The sequence below is a fragment of the Lepidochelys kempii genome, chromosome 1 (assembly GCF_965140285.1).
Source record: "Lepidochelys kempii isolate rLepKem1 chromosome 1, rLepKem1.hap1, whole genome shotgun sequence".
Classification (NCBI taxonomy): Eukaryota; Metazoa; Chordata; order Testudines; family Cheloniidae; genus Lepidochelys; species Lepidochelys kempii.
Window position 1 is genome coordinate 280,131,370 of NC_136380.1, and position 19,477 is coordinate 280,150,846.

The 19,477-nt window shown below is 40.6% G+C and overlaps 1 protein-coding gene across 1 annotated transcript in view; it reads right to left on the reverse strand.

Moving 5' to 3' along the window:
- Nucleotides 1-19,477, reverse strand: part of OTOGL (otogelin like) — a 129,159-nt gene that overhangs the window by 93,725 nt on the left and 15,957 nt on the right. Inside the window, exons 10-19 of the mRNA XM_073338544.2 lie at nucleotides 18,987-19,093; nucleotides 16,643-16,749; nucleotides 14,483-14,608; nucleotides 12,258-12,366; nucleotides 11,945-11,991; nucleotides 10,278-10,423; nucleotides 9,466-9,589; nucleotides 6,832-7,009; nucleotides 2,495-2,619; nucleotides 544-753 (exon numbers count right to left, since the gene is read on the reverse strand). Of these exons, the coding sequence (XP_073194645.2) occupies nucleotides 544-753; nucleotides 2,495-2,619; nucleotides 6,832-7,009; nucleotides 9,466-9,589; nucleotides 10,278-10,423; nucleotides 11,945-11,991; nucleotides 12,258-12,366; nucleotides 14,483-14,608; nucleotides 16,643-16,749; nucleotides 18,987-19,093 (1,279 nt within the window). The remainder of the gene's footprint in view (nucleotides 1-543; nucleotides 754-2,494; nucleotides 2,620-6,831; nucleotides 7,010-9,465; nucleotides 9,590-10,277; nucleotides 10,424-11,944; nucleotides 11,992-12,257; nucleotides 12,367-14,482; nucleotides 14,609-16,642; nucleotides 16,750-18,986; nucleotides 19,094-19,477) is intronic.

Here is a 19,477-nt window from a genome sequence, read left to right on the forward strand (position 1 = left end):
CTGAGATACATTTATGACAGTGTGAGATAACACAGTAAGATGTACTGTCCCAAATTGCCACAGAGATGTGCTGGGGTTTAGTCACGTGATTCTCAGCTAAACCTCAGCCCAACTCTGATTTCAAGTGTGTTAGAAATTTCTTGACTTCACTCATTTTGAGGCTTTAAATGATTAAACTCAGGACGCCTTTTTGTTAAGAAAAACCCTTGAAAAAGTCTGTGTGTTTCAAAGTATATTAAATATATTTCAGTTTCTAGGGGAGAGGAAGAATGATGCAGTGGTTAGGGTATTAGCCAATGATTTGAAACATCTGGATTCAAGTCCCTGCTCTACCTTCCATATCACACTGTGACCACTTTCCCCTTCTTCCAAAAAGTGACACCCTAGGCACTGCAGCTGCAGCTGCTGTGCATTATGTTTGCGTTTCAACATCCCAAAGCAGGATTCTAGCTTCTGATGCAAAGCAAAGATTTGTTCTATTTCAAAGAATTTCTCATCATTCCCCATTTCTAAAACTATTCTTCTTTTGCAAATGTTACTCACCGCAGTATGAAACATGAGCTCTGAAATCAATAGCAATTCCATGCTTGCCACAGATATAGGCATAGTGTGCAAGTGCATTACACAAACAGCTGCTTCCACATTTACAGGCATCAAAACGGCACAGCTGGTAGTATAATCCTGGACTGACGTATGGGTGACATGGAGCAAAAAGTTCTTGATTGATGATATCACAGTGGGATGCATAGCCAACTAAGGGAAGGCAACATTTTCTTTTTTGGCAGTACTCATGATAATATAGCAATCAAAAATAAATAGCAAAGAGTATCAACAACACACCAATTCATACAACTGTGCAATAAAAGCTTCTACATAAAGTAGTTCCATAAAATACTGTTATTTGTAACTGACGTAAATATTTCAGCAATGAACTTTGCTTCAATAAAAATACCTAACTAAATAAAAATCTATATTGAGCTGAAGGAAACATGTAAATGGAAACAGAACACATTTCAAAAGCGTAAAGAAAGTCATTGAGAGTTTTGGGGGGTTGCAATGGCCAAACTTTTCTTGACATGCAGGCTGGGCAGTTATTACAAATTGGAGCTTCGGGACACAAACGTTCCAAGACTACTGCTCTCTCCATATGCCACAAAGTGCTTCCTGGCGTTACTGACTTTTTGCTGGCCTTCCCATTGAAATTCTTATGTGGCACAAAATGCTCCATTATTTCTGCTTTGATGCTGAGCCTGTCTCATGCTTTCATTCATTTTATCTCATGGCATTAACAGAAACAGGGAGAAGCAGGTGACTGGATGCTTGGCTGTTACATGGTGGAATAGCTGCCACAGAAAAGACCACAGATGACCATTCCAACTGCATGGCTGAGACCTATGCCAGCCCACCACATGTGGCTTATTGCTGCACTTGGACCTCTTCTACAGTACTTTGATCCTTGGATTCCTAAAGATGACGATACTTGTCCTTTGAACTCAAATATGAAGGCTAAGAGCAAATCAAACTCAGATCTTTGTTGTCTCTTGCCACCAACCACACCTCTCCCTGAGCCTTCCCACCTCTTAAACCCTCCTGTAGTCTGTCCTGGAGCTGCCAGGAAGGCTCAGCTCTCTGATAACAAGCTTCCTGTTTTCCAGCTACCACCTCCCCAGCCAGCCACATCAACACCACTGTCCTTCTGTGTGCTATACTAGATGGCATCCATCGCCAACCACCACCGCTGCTCTGCATCATCCACCCATACCGCTTTCCTGTATGAAACAGGGGGTGGAACTTGACAGCAGAGGGAGGCAGGGCAATCTTTCAGGCAGGCCAGAGGAAGGGAGAGGGTATCTTGGGGGGAATTGGGGAGATGACTCTAAACAAAAGTCCTAAAGTGGCCCCCTTGCATTGGCCACAGATAACCACAGCACTCTAGAAAACTGCCCAGCCCTGAAGATGTAAAACGCCTTAGGATTCACTAGCTTCCTAAAAGTTGAAGATTATTCTGGGATCAGTCCTGTAGTCTTTACTCAGGGCTCAATTCCACTGGTTTCAGTGGAGGTAAGGCCTGATTAAGGACTTGAAGATTATACCCAAAAACATTAAAAATACTAAATCCAAATTATATCTGGGGATAAGGCACAACCCCTGTGAGCTACACATGCGTATCAGAGAGGAGACCTAACAGCCTTCAAATTTGCAAAACATGCTTATATTTCTTAAAAGGAAACATAAGCACATCCAAAATTAAGTAATCACCTTTGCATATGCCAATAGTTATTTCAGTTTGTATATTAAGGACATTAAACACACCAAAGGAAAGGGTTTGCAAAAAAAAAAAAAAATCAGTGTGTGTCTAAAACTGAAGTTACACTAATACCCACAGATAATCTGTAAGGAACAATGACGTTCAGGCAGCATAGAGAGAACAAAATCCTGCTCTAGTAATGTGGTTAAGATAAATCTAAATCAAAATTCCAAAAGTGGACCATACCGTTTTGTTGATTAACGTTGCAAGGATCAACCACAGGAACGTTGACAGGCGCAAAACAAGCTGAGGAAACCTTCCATGCATTGGCATGAAGCTGAGGGGTTCCTTCAATCATCCCTGCTGGAGAACTGAAGGGAGAAGGAAAGATAAAGCAAAAGGTCAGCACTGCCTGGTAGAAGGGCTTCTCACATAGACTAGTTATTAATATTGTCTTTGCATTTGTTCAGATCTCTCTTGCACATCCATTGATTCCACACCACAGTGGAATTACCCTGTCTCTGCACTTTGTTTCAGAATCTTTGTAAAGGAATGAAATGAACAGAACTCTCATGAAAACATTTTCCTTTACAACTGGCAAATACTACCTTTGAAAGTATAATGTCTATTCAGTGTGCCTGGTATAGGTACATAAACATTTTGGAAAGTTAAGTATACTTAATCAAGGCCTGTCCAGTGTTCTTTGCATTATTACAAACATTTATAACATCTTTGCCAACTCTGTCTTATAAATTCTTTATAACATTAAAACCAAGAAAACAAATATGAGAGATGAATCCTCTTTCGGGTTTCCTGCCTCCATTTGTCAGGCTTGCTCCAGCAAATAATAACAACCACTAACTCTTATTTAGCACTTTTCATCAGTAGATCTCTAAGTACATTACAAAAGGAGGGCAGTAGCATTATCCCCACTTTACAAATAGTGAAACTGAGTCACAGAGAGGTGAAGTGACTTGCCCAAGATCACCTCACAGGCCAGTAGAAGACCTGGGAATAGAACCAAAGTCTCCTAAGACCTGCTCTACCACTGGGCCACTTGCATGGATTTTGAACCAGAAAAAATCCAATGTATGGATTTTGAACCAGAAAAATCCAACACAGTACAAAAAGAATGACAATTTGAGAATATGGAATATAAATTTAGGGAGGGATTTTCAAAAGCATTCAGTGTTGGCCTGATTCCCTTTGAAGTCAGCTTTATTACTGACATCAAGGGAGACAAGTTTTGACAAAGTGGAGAGCTGTTAAAAAAATCTACCCTTAAAGTACACTTTTGTGGATTTCAACGGGAATTTGTTTATGTTTATGCCTGTCTTTAAAAAGAAAAACGTTGCATAACTGACCAATTTTATTATTAAATGCAAATCAAATCACTTTGTAAAAAAATGATCTTAAAAGGAAGGACAAAGTCCAGGTCTAAGTATAAAATGTGTAATATTCTTTTTCACAACATATTCAAAGGCATTAACTTTTTAAAATAAAAGTTTCTCTCATTAGCTCCTCAGCTGCTGGAGCAATCACATGACCCATAAACTCTAGCCTGTGATAGCCAAGGTAACCCCAGGGCCCAAGCCCCAACCTAAGTAACAGACACTAACTGTTGTTGTGGACATGCATATAAACTTAAGCTGCTTCCTCTGAGAAAATGAATCAAAATGAGTCCTGCTGTCTCTACTGGCTCAGCAAGTCAAAGAACCTCAAACATGTAAGCAAATTCACCATTCAAACAAGCAGTCTCCACATTTTTTAGCCTTCATAAAGGTATAATAAAAGTCAGGTTCAGCTTCAGCTAATATTTTACTGATGCAGAAATGTCTAACCTCACTTCAACCCGAAGCAACTGCATTCATTTGGTGAGCCATGAGTGAGAGCAGAATTTGGCCACTGCTACAACTCACGTGTTTAGTGAAGTATCAAAAAGGCTGACAAATAGCCAGTTCTCAATGATGTTTTAATTTCGTATTCAATATGTCAAACAAATCTACTTTCTATAAAGAATTGTGATAGAGTTTGAAGGATTTTCAGGAAGGTATAGAACAGGGATCAGCAACCTTTGGCAAGTGGCCTGCTAGGGTAAGCCCCCTGGCGGGGCGGGCCAGTTTGTTTACCTGCCGCGTCAGCAGGTTCTGCTGATCGCAGCTCCCACAGGCCGCAGTTCGCCGGTCCAGGCCAATGGGGGCTGCAGGAAGCAGCAGCCAGCATATCCCTCGGCCTGTGCCGCTTCCCACAGCGCGCATTGGCCTGGAACAGCAAACCACGACCAATGGGAGCCGCGATCAGCCGAACCTGCAGATGCGGCAGGTAAACAAACCGGCCCGGCCCGCCAGGGAGCTTACTCTGGTGGGCCACGGGCCAAAGGTTGCTGATCCCAGGTATAGAAGTAGGACTAAAGGAAAGAGGAAAGGATAACCTTTGTGATTAAGGATTCTTCTTGTTTAAAGTTGTGCCAATCCTAATAACATTTAAGGAAAGAAATCAAGCAATAAAGTGTTTGGAAATCAAGGGAGAATGGTAGCAGTATTGGATACTGCATTTTTCCTGGCTCTGATGCCCTGTGCTGATGGTTTGGATGCAAAGGAGCTACCAGGAAATACCAGGAATAACATGATTCAATACACAGATGACATGTTAATCTTCTTAAAAAGGAGGACGGCATACAGTGATTTACAGAGTAGTTTCTTGCCATGCCATGGTCAAGAAATAAGTCAGTATGGTCACAGAAAGGCTGTTTTCCTTTGTTAAAAAAAAAATCCTATTTAATCCATAAATCAAATGAGAACAAAATGTTTTACAAAAAAAAAATGAATGTGCAAAAGAATCATAGAATCATAGAATATCAGGGTTGGAAGGGACCCCAGAAGGTCATCTAGTCCAACCCCCTGCTCGAAGCAGGACCAATTCCCAGTTAAATCATCCCAGCCAGGGCTTTGTCAAGCCTGACCTTAAAAACTTCTAAGGAAGGAGATTCTACCACCTCCCTAGGTAACGCATTCCAGTGTTTCACCACCCTCTTAGTGAAAAAGTTTTTCCGAATATCCAATCTAAACCTCCCCCACTGCAACTTGAGACCATTACTCCTCGTTCTGTCATCTGCTACCATTGAGAACAGTCTAGAGCCATCCTCTTTGGAACCCCCTTTCAGGTAGTTGAAAGCAGCTATCAAATCCCCCCTCATTCTTCTCTTCTGCAGGCTAAACAATCCCAGCTCCCTCAGCCTCTCCTCATAAGTCATGTGTTCTAGACCCCTAATCATTTTTGTTGCCCTTCGCTGGACTCTCTCCAATTTATCCACATCCTTCTTGTAGTGTGGGGCCCAAAACTGGACACAGTACTCCAGATGAGGCCTCACCAATGTCGAATAGAGGGAATCTTATTTATTGGTAAGAGTATGCCAACTTCATCCCACCAACAGAGAGCCATTAAATGAGTCAAGATCCCATCACCTGGACTTCTCACTACCTTCCTGATGCTGCAACCCCAATACAACCAAGAAATAAAGAAATTGTTAATCCTTTTGTGCTGGTGTTTCCCAGTAAATCCGTTGCCAGCACTGGACTTCATGCAAGGAAATCTGACCTCCGGCGCCAAGGAGTTAAACAACGATACAAAACCTGACTTCTGTTAAATATTTGCTTTACTCAGTTTGGGAATGAATCATCTCTGTGTCCTCTGAAACCCCTGTAGTAATTCCTGTAGAGTGCTGTCACTAAATCTAGCAGAGAGGATAAAGATGCTGCTAAACTCAACCAAGCTGCTCAATGGATTTTTTCTGTTTGACTAATGATAAGTATGTTAACTAATATGCTCTCTGGCAAACATAACAGCGCGATCATGATCTTGGCAGACACAGATCTGACCTCTGCCCATTCAAATCACAGACAAGATGTCACAGACTAAAACAATCCCTTGATCAGTTCAGAGCCTACATTTTAAATACAAACTAGAGAAACACAATACAGCTATATTCTATATATTAAATGTATTCTGTATATTACATAAATCTCTAGTTCTTTTTCTATGATTGCACTGTCATAAATAATCATTTACATTTATATATTGTCTTGCATCCAAGCATCGCAAAACACTTTGCAGACATTAGTGAGTTAAGCAATTTCACTGTGAAGTAGATAAGTTATAATCACTATTTTACACATAATACAGTCCAGAGGTAAAATCCTCATCCCACTGAAGTCAAAGGGAGTTTTTCCATTCACTTCAATAGGGCAGAATTTCATATTAGGGATCCTGACTTCCAGGCTCCTTCTCTAATCACCAGATAACATTGTGTCTCTGTAAAACTGATGCATCTCATGGGCGGGGGATCACAAACACCTTGATTCTTAAGAACTTGACAGAAAAATAACCACCGCATAGGGTATTGAGTGAACCAATGTTAAAAAAGAAAGTAGCTGAGATTCTTGTAATTAAACTCAAGTGTTTTTGACTGATTGGTTTACCAGAATATGAAAGTGTTAGTGAAATGATCGTGTCAACTGGTTAAATTTATCTGAATATTTCACCTGTTATTAAATTCAATCTAGACATATATAAAACAAACTTACAGAAAATCATCTCTTAAGTTCCCATTAAAAGTTCCACATAGACCTAGTGTTCTTCTTTTCCAGCTGGTATTGACTTGTATATATAGTCTCTCCCCATCTTTAGCAAATTGAATCTTTAAACCAAATCTAGTTTTCAGCTGCACAAACAAAGAAGACAGGTTCCGAATTTCAATGTCCCCTGCACATAACAGAAAAAAAAATGTAAGTCATTTTTCCTTGGTTGAAATATTTCCATACAGAAACCAGCCCTATGGTTTTAAATGTTTCAACTTTAAAAACAAACAAAAAACTTTGAAAAAGTATAGAAATGCAATTAATGGACTGTACACAACCTCAGAACACTCCAAATATCCCTGCCCACCCTGCACCAAAACTAATGGAGACAACTGTGTACCACACTATGACGGGCCCAACTGTGGTTCACTACTCTGTGTCAGCAACTCTTCTCAGGCCTGACATACTCACTACGCCCAACTGACTATGGTTATAATCGGTATCTATAAGGTGTCATGTAATTTTCCATTGGAAAATTAATAACTCACTAATCATTAATATTCTTGTGCAATATATGTACGTGGTGTGCATTAAGAGTTATGGATATATGCTGTTTAAACCCTGCATGTCAGGTGGAGTGGGCAAACAGGTCTTCCCTAGACAAATGAATATGTATTTGCTTCTCTGACCAGCCCTGTTGTCAGGCAGAGACAAGGAAGGCCCATTTACATATTAGTTAAACTAAACTATTAAGTGGAGGGAGGAGATAGCTTCCAGCAGAAAAGAAAAACTTTATCTGGGATATAAAGACAGGGGGCCTGAACCTTAAGTGATAAGCAACTGAATCAACAGATTGTATACAATATTACAGTATTATAAGTGTATCGAGTGAGGTGTTTTATGAAAGCCTATGACACACCAGTGATTAATAGCATTGTAAAATGTATGTATTAACACCATATAAGGAATTATGGATACTCATTGGTATTAAGCTTTACAGCCTATGTCCAAACAAAAGGAGAAACATGCCTCTCCCAGACAGGAGGGGAGGTCGCAGCTATTCACTTGTCTCCTATATAAATCAAGCATGGTGGACTCAAAACAATTGAAACCCCATTTACTTACGGGGGAGGGGAAGACCACAAGAAGGGAAGAATAGCATGAGGTCACCCTGCCTCTTGAAATAAGGTCATTGAATTTTGGAAGATATAAGCAAAGACAGGCGCCATCTCTGGCATCCACCACTAGACAGACAAGGGAACAGAGCTCTTGAAAGTTGATAGAGATGGGTCCTTCAACCAAAGGAGGGAGGGTTAAAGTCTCTGGGATCTGAATATAGGTGAGACACCTGCTTAGGCAGAGATCTTTCAACTAAGAAGACATAGAAAGTCAGCATCTTGTACTTCTGTGGAAGATCATGACTTGGGGGAAAGTCAGCCAGCACTGGGAAGAAGGAAGACTGATCCAAAAGCCCGATCCAAGACCCAGTCCACCTTCCTAATAAAACCCCTATAGTGGGCAATGGAAATTTTACAATCATTGTATCCAATTATTATCCATAGTGGTTGGGCTCCCTGCAGTTGCAGACATCTTAAACGCAGTATACCTTTGCAGCTAATTTACATAACATTATTTTGCATAACTGCAGTGAAAATGATTTAAGATGCCTACAGCTTCAGACAAAACACTTCAGTGTATAAGACTTTAAAATGTTCCTAGCTGATAGCCAAAACACCCAGCTATCCAGGGTTTAATAATATATCCTGGCTGTAATACCAAGATATTTGTCATAGACAAATATGTACCTTACAAGGATGTTCCACAAGGTAGTGAGGCTAAAAAGGTAGAGCTTCTTAACTACATTGCCAAACTTTCCTGTGCTTAAGCTTTAATGTTTCGGGGTGGATTTTTTTTAAGCATCATCTTGACTTTTGAATTCCTTGCCTCATATATTTGTCTTTGATAATTAAAATATTCTGCTGAGGGGTTTCCTCCCGAACCAACTAACTTACTTATACATATTCACAAACATCTTAACAAGTTTGTCTGAGAAGTGGACATAATCAGATGCTAGCTTCAACCTTAACTTCCGAGACACTAGAATCTCACTAGTTAATCCTCAGAACAACTCTCCGAGGCAGGTAAATATTATTTCACAGTTTTAAAAGTGGGGAAATTGAGACAGAAAGGTGAACTAACTTTCCCAATGTCACACAGCAAATTAGTATCAGAGTCAACAGAGTATCAGAGCATTCTTAGCTCTCAAACCGATGCAGATGCCATTAAACCAAATTGTGCCTCATTTGCATTTTGGCTTGCAACATGTTCCAAGAAACTTTAATTAAGAAGGACCATCCCTTCAGCATCAAGACGATCCTGCAAAAAAATCAGAATGGCTGACTTCTGTAGGTGTCCTTGGGAGTATAACCCAGGGATTCTCCACCCCTACATAAAGTATTTCTAAAGTATACACAGCATTCCATAGGTTATTAAAATTAAGAAGGTTAAGTCTTTTAACAGTAGTTAGCACCTTTCATGGTTTGGGTCTCCCAAGGAATTATTTACTTGTACAAAAGTATAATAAAAAGCATTAGAAAATATGAAGGCAAGAATGTGAACTCTAATCCATGTTTTTCTTACCATTGAAGTTAAAACCCTGGCTAGGGCCAAACTGGATTTCACCATCCCTGGTAAGAGTCACTTGTTTACTCCTATCATCTTCAAGAACTAGTGTTACAGACTGGATGCAGGCATGGTCGAGATTCTGAGTGAAAATGAATTTTATCAACAGACAGAAAGATACAAAGAGTGTTTTACTAACACTGAATTAAATATCAGTTTGTTCATCCAAAAGTATGTTAAAATACTGTCAAGTATTTGACTTTTTCAAAAAGAATGAAATGAAAAGTTGAGGTTGCTCTTAACTCAGACCAATAACATATCCTGAACTCTTCAGCCACAAACTGATATTGATGGGTGTTTTAATATTTTTGTGGATTTTTTAAACATACTGTTCCAAGGAATGTGATATCCTATAAAATAACCACTAAGTGTCTCAGGCTGCTAAGAAATCTCTTTTACCTGTCTGGCAGTATATTAAACCTATCAGTCCTGTCAGTAAAACTGTTTTTCTGTCTAAGACACCTGCTCAGGCTGTAACCAAATATGTAGATACCTGTGTAATCATGCATGAATGAAAAGGTCTGTTGACTTAATCCCAGAAAAGCAGCAATTAATTTTACAAAGGCCAACAGCAGTAATTGAAATAAAACACAGATCATGATCAAACTATATTTAGCTCCTCAATGTAAAAAGCAGAAAAACTGTTTCAATTTTATTTCTGACATTATTACTACTAAGCATGCCTGGTTAATTTACTTTGGCTGGCTACTTAAGATTACCTGAAATTTGTATGTACCCATTTATCATCTCAAATTCAAGTGTGACCTTACCTGACCACATGGAGCTTTCTGTAAAGTGATTGTGAATTTGTCTTTCCCAGTGCCTTTTACCAGAACGTACTGACAAATCCCAAGAAAGGTATAATGACGACCATCAAACGTTGTGAAGTGAGAATCACCTACGATGGCGCACTCAGCTTGAGAGAAAGAATAACATTCAATAAATAGGAATGTTCATTTGCACATATCATATCATATCATAGCCATATCATAGAGTCAGAGATGGAAAAGAGGCAATGCAGGAACATTTCCCTACCATATATTCTCAAGCACATTATCCAGCCTAGTTTAAATCTATCTAGCCATCATGATGTTTGGTGCCACATTTAATGCATGTGAAGTATCACATCTTACATCTTATCCTTCCACCGGGAGCTCCATAGTCTAGAGACAGTTGCCTGGAAAGCTCTGTCCCACTTTCATGAATTTGACCTCTTGATTTTGAGTCTTATCATTTCTATGAAATGTAACTGTCAAGGGAGATCTTGGTCCCTGAGGTACAGGAGTTATTGAATAGGTGTTGAATAACTTTGTCCAAAGCAATGGAGGCCTTAGAAATGAGGCCTATCTTAAAATTAACCTGTTGTTCTATGCAGATTAAGCTGAGCACCACTATGATGTGCTCTTATCACTGTTTGTATTATGATAATATCTAGACGCTGCAATCAGGGACCCATTGTGCTAGGCACTGTACAAGCACAATAGAGAGATGGTGCCTGCCCTAAAGAACATGAAGTCTAAGACAAGAGACAACAGTTGGATACATCAAAAAGATTGGGGGAAGCATAAGGTAACAGTAGAATGATATGGTCAGATAATCAGTACACCAGCGGTCTAATCACTGCTCTCTGCATCCATTTCTTTAATCTCTCCTGTTTGCTTATTATCATCCCAAACTCCTAAAGCATATCTGTTTCTGTTATCTTTTGCGGCTTCTGGGCCACTTATTTGGTACAGAATCATAGGACTGGAAGGGACCTCAAGAGGTCATCTAATACAGTCCTCTGCACTCATAGCATTACTAAGTATTATCTAGACCATCCCTGGCAGGTGTTTGTCTAACCTGCTCTTAAAAATCCCCAATGATGGAGATTCCACAACCTTTCTACGCAATTTATTCCAGTGCTTAACCACCCTGACAGTTGGGAAGTTTTTCCAATTTCCAACCTAAACCGCCCTCGCTGCAATTTAAGCCCATTGCTTCTTGTCCTATCCTCAGAGGTTAAGGAGAACAATTTTTCTCGCTCCTCCTTGTAACAACCTTTTATGTACTTGAAAACTGTTATGTCCCCTCTCAGTTTTCTCTTCTCCAGACTAAACAAACCCAATTATTTCAATCTTCCCGCATAGGTCATGTTTTCTAGACCTTTAATCATTTTTGTTGCTCTTCTCTGGACTCTCTCCAATTTGTCCACATCTTTCCTGAAATGTGGCACCCAAAACTGGACACAGGACTCCAGTTGAAGCCTAATCAGTGCGGAGTAAAGTGGAAGAATTACTTCTCATGTCTTGATTACAACACTCCTACAACCCAGAATGCTGTTTGCTTTTTTTGCAAGTGTAACACTGTTGATTCATATTTAGCTTGTGATCCACTATGAGCCTCAGATTGCTGGTGATCCTTATACTGGTGATAGGAATCATTAAAATGCAGTTACCTGGACAGTCATGTTCAGTGCAGTTCCAAACGCCACCAGTACAAGTACTAAATAAAGCACAAAACACAGAACATGCTTTTTGTTCAGGTTTTTTAAAAATATTGATTTTCTAAGTCTTAAGACATGTCACAAATTCATACTTCATTTAGGATACATTTTCTCTGTATTCTAGTTAGATACAGAACACGGATTGTAGATACAGATATAGAATAGCCTTGAAAAATGTAGTGTAACTTGGTAAACATCATACAATGAATTAAATATAGGCAAGCGGATACATGAAAGTGGAAATTGTGGATTAGAGGTTACATACCAGTGACTGCATTCTTGTTCAATTTTTGAGCCTACAGAGAAGGCTTTCCCGTGATAAATACAAGGACAATTTGACACAGAGATACAAGTTCCATTGTTCATAACGAGACCTATTTTTGTTTAAAAAAAATAATAAAATAAAAGACTGAAAACAAGATAGGAATATTGGGGCTCTGCTGCTCACTCCGTATGTTCACTTGGTCACAGGGACACCATTTTCATGATATTTCAGTGGGTGATTTTATCCCAGCAGTGCCCGTCTCCTCTCCATGACCCCCATTGTACAGATGGGGAACTGAGGCAAAGCAGGCCATTCACCCAGTTTTAAGTCAGACAGTCCAGATTCTAAATGGTTTGTCCCCTATCCAGTACTGAGACAAAACCAGACATGATTTTATCTGGTATCATGGATGCAGGGTGTCATTTTGAAGAGTGTGCCACACCATCCCTACCCCCATCCCACCATGACCATGCATGCACAGTTGTGCCAGTGGGGGCAGGGTGGCTCACCCTTTAAAATGGTGTCCTCTACATCAGTGGTTCTCAACCAGAGGTTCAGGGCCCCGAGCAGATTTCAAGGGGTCCGTCAAAATAAATCAGAGAGCAGGGCTGGCATTAGACTCACAGGTGCTCAGGGCAGAAAGCTGAAGCCAAGCCCTGCTGCCTGGGGCTGAAGCCCAAGCCTGAGCAACTTAACTTTGCAGGGCCCCCTGGGACCCTGGGCAATTGTCCCGCTTGCTATCCCCCAGAACCAGCCCTGTCTTTTAATCTACTGGATATGCAGAAAAACAGACTCAGAAAGAAAAATGTTGAGAATCACTGCTCTACATGGTGTGACCTCACATGCACAGCATACCAGTGGGGACAGAATCAAAAAGGTGGCAGGACCATGCTGTTCCTGGATGTGCTGGAATGCGTGAGTTGCCACCCTAACTGAGCTACAGAGAGACTAAGGGCATGTCTACACTTACCATGGATCGATGCTGGGTTACCCAGAGGGTCACCAAGTGAAGACCCGCTAAATCGACTGCCGATCACTCTCCCGGCAACTCCAGTACTCCACCAGAACAAGAAGCATAAGGTAAGTCGACAGGAGAGTTTCTCCCATCGACCCAGCATGGTATAGACACTGCAATAAGTCAACCTAAGCTAAATTGACTCCAGCTATGTTATTCACATAGCTGGAGTTGCGTAACTTAGGTCAACTTAACCCTGTAGTGTAGACCTGCCCTAAGTGACTCGCCCAAGGTCACACAGGATGTCCACTGTACAGCAGGGAATTGAACCTTAATCTCCCACATCCCAGACCAGTGCCTCAATGCTGGGCCAATCTTGTGCTTCACTGATCACTCTGCAGCATAAAAGTTCAATTCAGTGAAAGGGTGAAATCAGTGTTTAATTTGTGCCAGGGATGAGTCCTGACACTTCTAAGCTTGGCAGTTCAAAGCTCTGGCACCTCAGGGCTTGCTGCATCAGTTAGGAATGTAAAAAAATTGTTTGAGCCCTGGCACCTAATTGCTTGAGCCCCAGCACCTCTTTCATTATAAATTAAGCACTGAATTAAATTCATCCCAAAGCAAGGTGCCCACTCAAGATGCACCACTTACTGGTTTAAAGGGACTTACCAGGGGGGCTTTGTGGTTGAGGGCTTTGAACAGGTCTTTTGAAGCAGCTTGAATTTCACCCTGAATGTGCATGTACAATACCCGCAATGATCCCATAGAACCATACAAGTTTGAAATGGAAGACTAGTGGGGGGTCACATAGTCCACAGCCTTGCCATGGCAGGGCTGTTCCCAACAGTCCAACATCGTGTCTTTTGTTGAGTCTAGCTTTAAGGAGGATAATCTTCCTGAACACAGCATAAAATATCTGTACTATTTAGAAAACTCAAAACAATTAGGAAAAATTCAGATACGATAGTTAAAACTCATGTAACTTTTATATTTGCATAGCTCACCCAAGAGATCACCCAAGTTTTAACTGATATGGTCTGATTCATAGTTGCACTGTATTTTGAAAAATATAATAATTCAACCAATGCATAAAACATTAGCAGGAGGAAAGAAAGTATGGATATATTAAAAACTAAAATAGAAGCTTATGTTTGTAAAATATAATTTTTTTCTGATTTTTAATTTTAAGCATGCAGTCTATGACACTATAGTTGTGTTATCAGGCATTAGTTTAATGTTAATATGCCGTGTGACAATATTAGATACTTACCATCTGGACAGTAACAGCCATCTAAGCAATGGAGGTTGCTGCCAAGACAATCCTTTTCAAATGTGCAGGTTGGGGGGCAGCAACTAATGCAATCCCGATGGACAAAACTGTCTTCACACTTTTCAGCTAAAACATGTACAAGTTACGCGGGACATTAGTGCATTATGCTTCCTTTATAAGTTAGAAAACCTTCATCAGTAATTTGGGTTTTTTTGAAACCCAATACATCTCACCAAATAAACAGTTATGCAATTTTCCTGGTATAATTATTGTTACATAAATCTACTTTTAAAAGTCCCTTAACACCTCTCCAGTCATAAGGGGGGAGGGGAATGATGGGGGGAGGGAAATTAAGTGGGGGCTTATAGAATGCTGTAATAAACCATAAATCCAGTGTCTCTATTCTATTTTCCCCTTTGACTGGAGAGTGCTTAATGGGCCACTTCACTTTCAATGGTCCCCTGAAATATGTCTTTACTACTTATGCTACACAATCTGTTCCACCTTGTACTTAGCTATTATACTCTGGGTACATTTCCCAGACCTGAAGCAGAGCTCTGTGTAGCTCGAAAGCTTGTCTCTCTGACCAACAGAAGTTGGTCCAGTAAAAAATATTACCTCACCCACCTTGTCTCTCTAATATACTGGGACCATCATGGCCAAAGCAACACTGCATATGTTAGAATATAACATTTTTTAAAATATTAAATCTGCTTTAGTAATAATTGGAAACAAACCTATCTCCAACTCAATGGAATACAATTGTACCTAACATTAAAAAAGCAACTACAGACTTGAAACTACAGCTTATTCACCAAAAGACACATTTCCAAATATAGTGGTCCCCTCACAGACCATGGGTGTAGTTTGGAGGGGTGCAGGAGGGGCACTGCGCCCCCAAACAAAGGTGAGGTGTGGGGGGGTCACATGGAATCATGTGCCATTCCCCCCCCCCCGCAATATCCGCAAGTGCCAAGCTGCCCTGCAGGGCTTGCTCTACTCGGCCTACAGGGGGACGGGGCTCTGTCCTTCCCACACTGAGCCTCCCAGAATGGTAGGCCAAGCAGAGCAATCCAGGCAGCTGGACCAGGGTGGGGAGCGGTTGCTACCTCGGCAGCTGGATGTTGCCCTCCTGGGTCATAGTGCCCATCTGTTTCCTGTACAAGAGTGAGTGCCTAAATGGAGCAGTGCAAGGAGGGTAGGGTGGGGCTTAGGGGAAGGCAGTGGGGAGAAGAGACAGTGGGGAAGGGGGGGAATAGGGCAGGGAAGTGGGGTGTGATGTGGAATAGAAGGGGATATGGGAATGGTGGGGGGGAGCAGGAGCCAGCATGTGGTGTCCCCTCAGTAGCAACAGCAGCCCCAGCAGGGAGGCACCAGAGTTGCCACATCACTGCAGCAGCCGTGGCCGTAGCTCCCATGCTCAGGTCCCCACAGCAGACAGCAGCATCTGGGGCTCCTCCATTAAGCCAGCCCGTCTCGTCCCATCCCCACCACCACCGGCAGGCCAGGTACCACTCCAGGCAGGGAGATAGATCCAGTGAGCCAAGGGAACTGGCTTTAGTGTGCACATGTGTGTCTGGCTTTGCCCCGCTTCCCCCAAACATAGCAGTCAAACTACACCTATGACACAGACTAATGGTAATGGGTCTCAGAAATATACTGACTGCTGTTCGAAATCCACAGCATTACTTCATGTTTTGGGGGTGCTCCTTTACCAAAATCTCTGGTATGAGGTGGGTTGAAGGACCAATTTTATATTGGATGCTAAGTTGGAGCCCTCCTCATGTTTTGGACTTGGATATATTCCTGATACCTGAAGGTTACCTAGTGGCATGGCTCCAATATGCAGCTTTGGTCACTAAAATAATTAATCCTGCAAAAATGGAACAGTCTGTCCCTACCAAATATCGATGCCTGGCTCAGTGATAAGGCTGACCTCGCAGCTAACGAATAACTGGCATTCTGAAAAATTCAAAGCAATTTGGGCATGTTAGAGGTCCCTGATTAAGGTTGACCCTGAAGATAGATAGATACCTTCCCCATCCCTCCTTTTTATCTTAATTCTCTTTGCTTACTTTGTATATTATGTTGAATCTGCTATTTTGGTGTATTTGGAAAAATTAATAAAACATTATAAATATAAAAAAAGTTGATACTTACTACAGGCAGGAAAATCCTCCCTCCATTCCCGCACGGGGTAGCCTGCATGTGAGCATGCTCTAGCATACTCTGTCACTGCTCGGCAGTAAGTTTCATCATCATCCGCTCTGAAGCAGTAAAATAATCCTGTGATCACTAAATCCTAAATTTAATACTCATATAAATATTTGCTATGCGACATTGCAGAACTCTCCACAGAGTTGGCCTTGCACAGTTTAAAGGGGTTACGATTTTTGAGACTTTAAATAGCATCACTTAAAAAAGAAACTAGAGATACTGATTATGCTTTTGCATTTTTTATCGTTTGACCCGACAAAAGATTTTTGCTTTATTTTAATGTTACAACAAAGAATGAGTAACATTTATTACAAAAGATTAGCAATGCTCATTAACAGAAACAATTTGGGAGAGGAAGGGTGGTCTTGTGATGAAGGCAATGGCCTGCAATTCTGGATATCTGGGTCTTACTCCTGGCTTTGTCACAGACTTTTGTGTGACCTTGGTCAAAGTCACTCTCTGTACCTCACTTCCCTATCTGCAAAATGGGGATAATATTCCCTCCCTCATCAGGTTGCTCAAAGGACACATTCATTAATATTTGGGTTTTGCTCAGATATTCCAGGGATAGGAGTCAGAAATAGATTAGACAGTCAACTTCTCACTTTAAAAAAAACAGTAACAGATGTTCACTGTGAAGGACTTTGTAACAAAATAGACTTGTCATAACAAGACATCTATGGGATAGGCAAGGTTATAATATATAGTCTGGGGGGTTATTTGTCTTTCAGCACAACAAGATTAAGCTTACAAAATTAGTTGTTTTAAGACTATATTGCATTGTGTATGTGTTTTGGTGCTTTCAAGATACCTGTTACAAAGTCACCATTTCAAAACTCCACAGTGATTGGTCTCTCTCCAGTTTGCCTCATCTAATCCAATTAAATGAGTCTTAATAGAGTGACTTGGCATATAAACTACGGCACCAGAAGGAACTTCTTAAATTGACACTAACCTACAAGATGAGAGTTTATAAACAACATAAGCCTAAATTAATGAGATCCTGAGACACAGAAACTTTACTCAAAGTTTTGAATATTCACACCATTCACATCACACGTGTGAATGTTTTCTTTTTAATCAAAGCCTCCTGCACATTGCCTTATTAACTCAATGCCATCCTGAAAGCTTGCTTTCCATTGTTCTCCATTGCAAAAGAGAAGGTGCAATAAGTCACTGAAATGTAAATAGGCATTACAAATAAAATTCAGATCCTGCCTGGCTTCTGCTCCCACTGAAGTCAATGGGAGTTTTTCCACTGGCTTTAGTGAAAACATTTTTAGATCCAAGGTCTCTCTTGCCTAATCATTTCCCTGCCATTGCAGGGGGGCCCCCAGGCACTGGTTCACCTTGCTACTTCCTATTGTCTGTGTGTAACACAGAATAGTCTAGTCTCCTGCGTCTACTTCAGTCTAATTTCAGTTGTTGGGTTTAGTGTGCAGGTGTTTTGGTGGCCAGTGGTTTACAGGAGGTTAGATTAGATGATTGAGTGGTCCTTTCTGGTTTTAAACTCTATGACTCTAGTAAACCTGTATCTTGCTATCTCCATTGTAAAGCAAAAGAGAAAATCAAATACCCGTCATTTGTTACATATTGAAGTATAATGGAAGCAAGAGTTCCTTCAATTCATTGCACTGATCTCCTTCTGTACCCCATTTAAATAAATAAATAGGAAAGCAGAAAGTAAATAACTGATGACATGCACTTTGGCAAAGTAGTAAAAGATATCAGCAAATAACATGGATAGTGATGTCACTAAGATTATTTGTTAGTAATATCATTGTTATTGAAAAAGCTGAGGTATATTGCTTTGTCAGTTATTCCATTTCCGTACACATGAGGGGAGAATCACTTCTAATGTAAATGATCTCACAAGGTCTAACAGAAACCAGCACTGTTGGAAATGCAGATGGTATTAGCAAACAAGACTTAAAAAAAAAAAAAAAAAAAGTGAAGGAGATGTTCCAGGGTTGAGACTCTGAAATTAAGGGAGAAATAATTGATTGAATTTATCCCTAGCATTAGAGGGTGCAACACTCATTGTTGTCTATGAGAGTAGCAACATCTTATGCCAGGTTTGAATTTGACTCACTGTTTATTAAGATTATAGCCACTATTGGGATTAAACAGAGAGACACTGGGAGGTGAGATTGGGGGAATGTGGAGAGGAAATTACTTTACTGAAATAAAATTGTACTGAAAAACTCCACTATTTAAAACCAGTCTGGCTATTGTTTAGTATTCCAAAGAATGAAAATAAATGTTTAAAGAACACCATCTTTCTTACCTGCAAAGGTCATTCATGCAGCTAGAAATATATGAATAAGGGTCTATGCTTTCATGACAGCTGAGAAAAGGAAACTGTAGGAGTATTTGGCATTTGAAGAATATGGCCTGTGCATTTTTTAAAACAAATCAGTTAAATAACAGCGATCATATACTTCATGATACAAATATTATTCTTTTTACTTTTGTTTCCCCAATTGGGTATCCATTACATCCCTTTTAGAATGAGAAGATTCCCCCATTTTCTCCTATCTCCACTCTTTTGCCCATTATATCACAGTCCCTATTCTTCCCAGACCAGTTTTGGTTGGACTGAATTTCTTCTATAGCCCCTCAACGCTACAGCTAACCTGGCCAAAGTGACAAAAAGCATCCTCTTCCACCCACAAGCTGAGCATGTTTCCCCTGCAGTACTTTAAACTCCTCAGATAATAAAGGGGTAAGGCATCAGGGCTGGGAATTAAACCCATACTGCAATGTGGCAGTGAATAA